General features: G+C 52.6%; 1 protein-coding gene across 1 annotated transcript in view; it reads right to left on the minus strand.

The window, feature by feature from the left end:
* Ipo4 (importin 4) overlaps positions 1 to 2,891 on the minus strand; it is a 9,803-nt gene that overhangs the window by 5,957 nt on the left and 955 nt on the right. The window contains exons 5-12 of the mRNA XM_031361592.1: positions 2,525 to 2,654; positions 2,256 to 2,435; positions 1,957 to 2,022; positions 1,749 to 1,850; positions 1,582 to 1,665; positions 1,209 to 1,373; positions 539 to 592; positions 276 to 385 (exon numbers count right to left, since the gene is read on the minus strand). Coding sequence (XP_031217452.1) covers positions 276 to 385; positions 539 to 592; positions 1,209 to 1,373; positions 1,582 to 1,665; positions 1,749 to 1,850; positions 1,957 to 2,022; positions 2,256 to 2,435; positions 2,525 to 2,654 — 891 coding nt within the window. The remainder of the gene's footprint in view (positions 1 to 275; positions 386 to 538; positions 593 to 1,208; positions 1,374 to 1,581; positions 1,666 to 1,748; positions 1,851 to 1,956; positions 2,023 to 2,255; positions 2,436 to 2,524; positions 2,655 to 2,891) is intronic.

Raw genomic sequence — 2,891 nt, forward strand, 5'->3', positions numbered from 1 at the left:
CAGAAATCCGCCTGCCTCTGCCTCCCAAGTGCTGGGATTAAAGGCGTGTGCCACCACCGCCCGGCGATGATGCACATCTTTAATCCCAGCACTGGGAGGCAAATGTAGGCAGATCTCTATGAATTCCAGGCCAGTCAAGGCTACACAGTGAGTCCCTGTCTTAAATAAACAATAAAACCAGTTAAACTGAAAGTGGGGCACCAGGACTGCTAGAGTGTACAGCCACCCTCTCCATGTGATTCACCTCACCCTGGGACAGGAGGAGAATACAATACCTTTGCCTGATGTGGTCACCAGCACCATCAGATAGAACAGCCAACACCAGGAACCCTGCTTTGCGCTGGTATGGGGCCTCACTCCGCAAGGCTTCTTCCAGCATGGGCATCTAGAGGAGTACATGGCACATTCTTGAGAGCCCAGCAAGAGCCTGCCTGCTACTTTCTCAACAGGCCCATCACAACTATCTATACCCAAATATCCTTGGTTTTAAGGTACTATACCTACCTAGGGCTAGTAAGAGCATGAGAGTCACACTTACCACATGGGGACAGAGCTTCTCAGGGGGAAGATGTAGTGCCAGCATGTCCACAACCTGAGGAAAGTCAGGTTGACTGTAACTCCATTTCTAACCTCCTGTTCTCACTTAATACCCAGCCCATAATCTACCCATGATAGCTGGTTCTAGTTTGTGGAGATGGGATGGCTCAGACTGCCCAAAGCTTACAATTCTACCTCAGCCTTACAATTCTCCTCAGTGCTGGGAGCTGAGCTTATAGGTGTGTCTACCAGGTCACCTGGGTGCGGTGGTTGATTTTAATAATCGACTTGACTGGACTGGGAAGTGCTTAAGAGATTGTGAGGATATTTTCAGAGCCAATTAGATCAGGAGGACTCTGACTTCAGGATGAGTTAATCATCTAATGCCAGTCTCTAGGAGGAGCCAGAGGCAGAAGGCAGAGCTTAGTTCAGGGCCACATCCTATGGGAGCTATCTTGCCCTGTCTCCTTCTTGGATCCCTTCTCTGCTTCCTGTCCATTACGTGAATGGTTCTGTTTTGCTTACTGGTTGCCGTGGCCTGAACCCCTCTATTTGGCTATCCCTTTTCCACGACAGTAAATGGAGATCTCCGAAGCCATGCCAACACTTCCTTCCCTTAAGGTGTTTCTCTGAGGGATTTGGTCACAGTGAAGATGAGGCCAATACGTCACCTGTACAGCAAAGTGCTTGGGTGTCTCTCCCATTAGCCCAATCTCCAAATCATCGTCATCAGAGTCTCGGTCTTCAGGATCCAGCTGGCCCACAGGTGGCTCCGCAGCCATGATAGGGAAAAGGGCATGCAGCAAGGGAGCCACGAGGCGGTTCTTTAGCAAGGCCTAAGAGGGGAGGGCTCTCCTTGAACATCTTCCCAGAACAGGCTCATGGATAAAGTCCATCCTCCCAACCACAAGGAGCCCAGCCAGAGCCTCCCCATCTTGTAGGCAGGGATAGAAGGCTGGCCCGGACCTCAAGCGGGACTAAGACCACAGATACGACTGATGGTGGAGACAGCAGGATGGGGTAACACCCCCAGAGGAAACTTACCTTACTTTTGACTTTGACCAAGAAAGTGAGGCAGCAGAGCATACGGACACGAATCGGTTCGCCAAGGGCCACATTCTTAGCCACCTAGACAGACACTAACATGAATCAGAAACAAGCAAGAAAACGGCAAACCAAGAAGCAAGGGGCAGCACCCACCCCAGGCTCACCTCCAGGCAAAACGTGAGGACCTCAGAGAGGTGCGGGTTGATGATGGGCAGCTCTGTCTCCAGCATTTCATCCAGGGCCTCCAGGGCCTCACAGGCCTTTACCTGCAGACAGGTGAGCCATAGGGTACGGTACTCGCTCCCCTAGGGGACCAGGGTGGGTGTGCTTCCATTTCCCTTCCAAAAGGAGATCCCTCCCATCTGTCCTCACCTCATCTAAGGGGATCAGAGTCCTCAGTGCCGTGACGACTTTGGGCACCAACATCCGTGCGACAGACTAGAAGACACAGGGTGAGCTTAACCACACAAAGCACATGCAGCCTAATCCCAGAAGCCAGAAACTGGAGGCTTCCTTATAGCATACCCTCGAAGGAGCCGGCAAGGCCCAGCCAACACACTGTCCCCTCAACCCTTAGGAAGAACTCTCAAGCAGCTTAGGCCAAAACTTATGAAAGTGAGGACACAAAACCAAGTGGACGGGGATTACGGGGGTGACAGCCAGCGTCTCACCACGTCATCCGGTCTGACATAGCGGGCCATGGCAGTCAGGGTGCGCAGGGAGTAGAAGAGCACTCCGGGGAAGCTGACGTCACTGAGAGTCTCATTCAGAAGCTGAAGGAGCTCCTGCTGGTGGGCGTGGAATGCCTCAGGCTGGGAGGACACCACCACACTCAGCAGCAGAAGTCCCACCTGTCCAGGAGCAGGGCATAAGAAAAGGTGTCGTGGACCGTCCAGCCTTAGTCCCGTCTGCCTGCCAGCCAACGGGGCAGTGCCAGTACCTCTTTCTCAGGGCTGTGGGAACTGTGGGTGCTGTGCTGAAGGAGGTTCATGAACTGAGGCCATCCTTGCAGGCCTTCCTTTCGAAAAATGGTGGCTGAGAGCTGGGCCAAGCTGACACTCACAGAATGCCTGCAAAGAGATCCATTTCATGCATAAACACCCTTCACCGACAGCTGGGGGTGAGAAAAGGAAGGTGGCACTGTGATCTGGCTCATTCGGCACCACTGGACAGGCTGAATTCAATTTTGTTTTCCCTATCTGGGTTTAGCAGATCGTTTTCAGCCATTCTCGAAAACTTTTAGTTTTAGCCGAGCAGTGGTGACATATGCCTTTAATCCCAGCACTTGGGAGGCAGAGGCAGGTGGA

This window comes from Mastomys coucha, unplaced genomic scaffold (genome assembly GCF_008632895.1).
Source record: "Mastomys coucha isolate ucsf_1 unplaced genomic scaffold, UCSF_Mcou_1 pScaffold9, whole genome shotgun sequence".
NCBI lineage: Eukaryota > Metazoa > Chordata > Mammalia > Rodentia > Muridae > Mastomys > Mastomys coucha.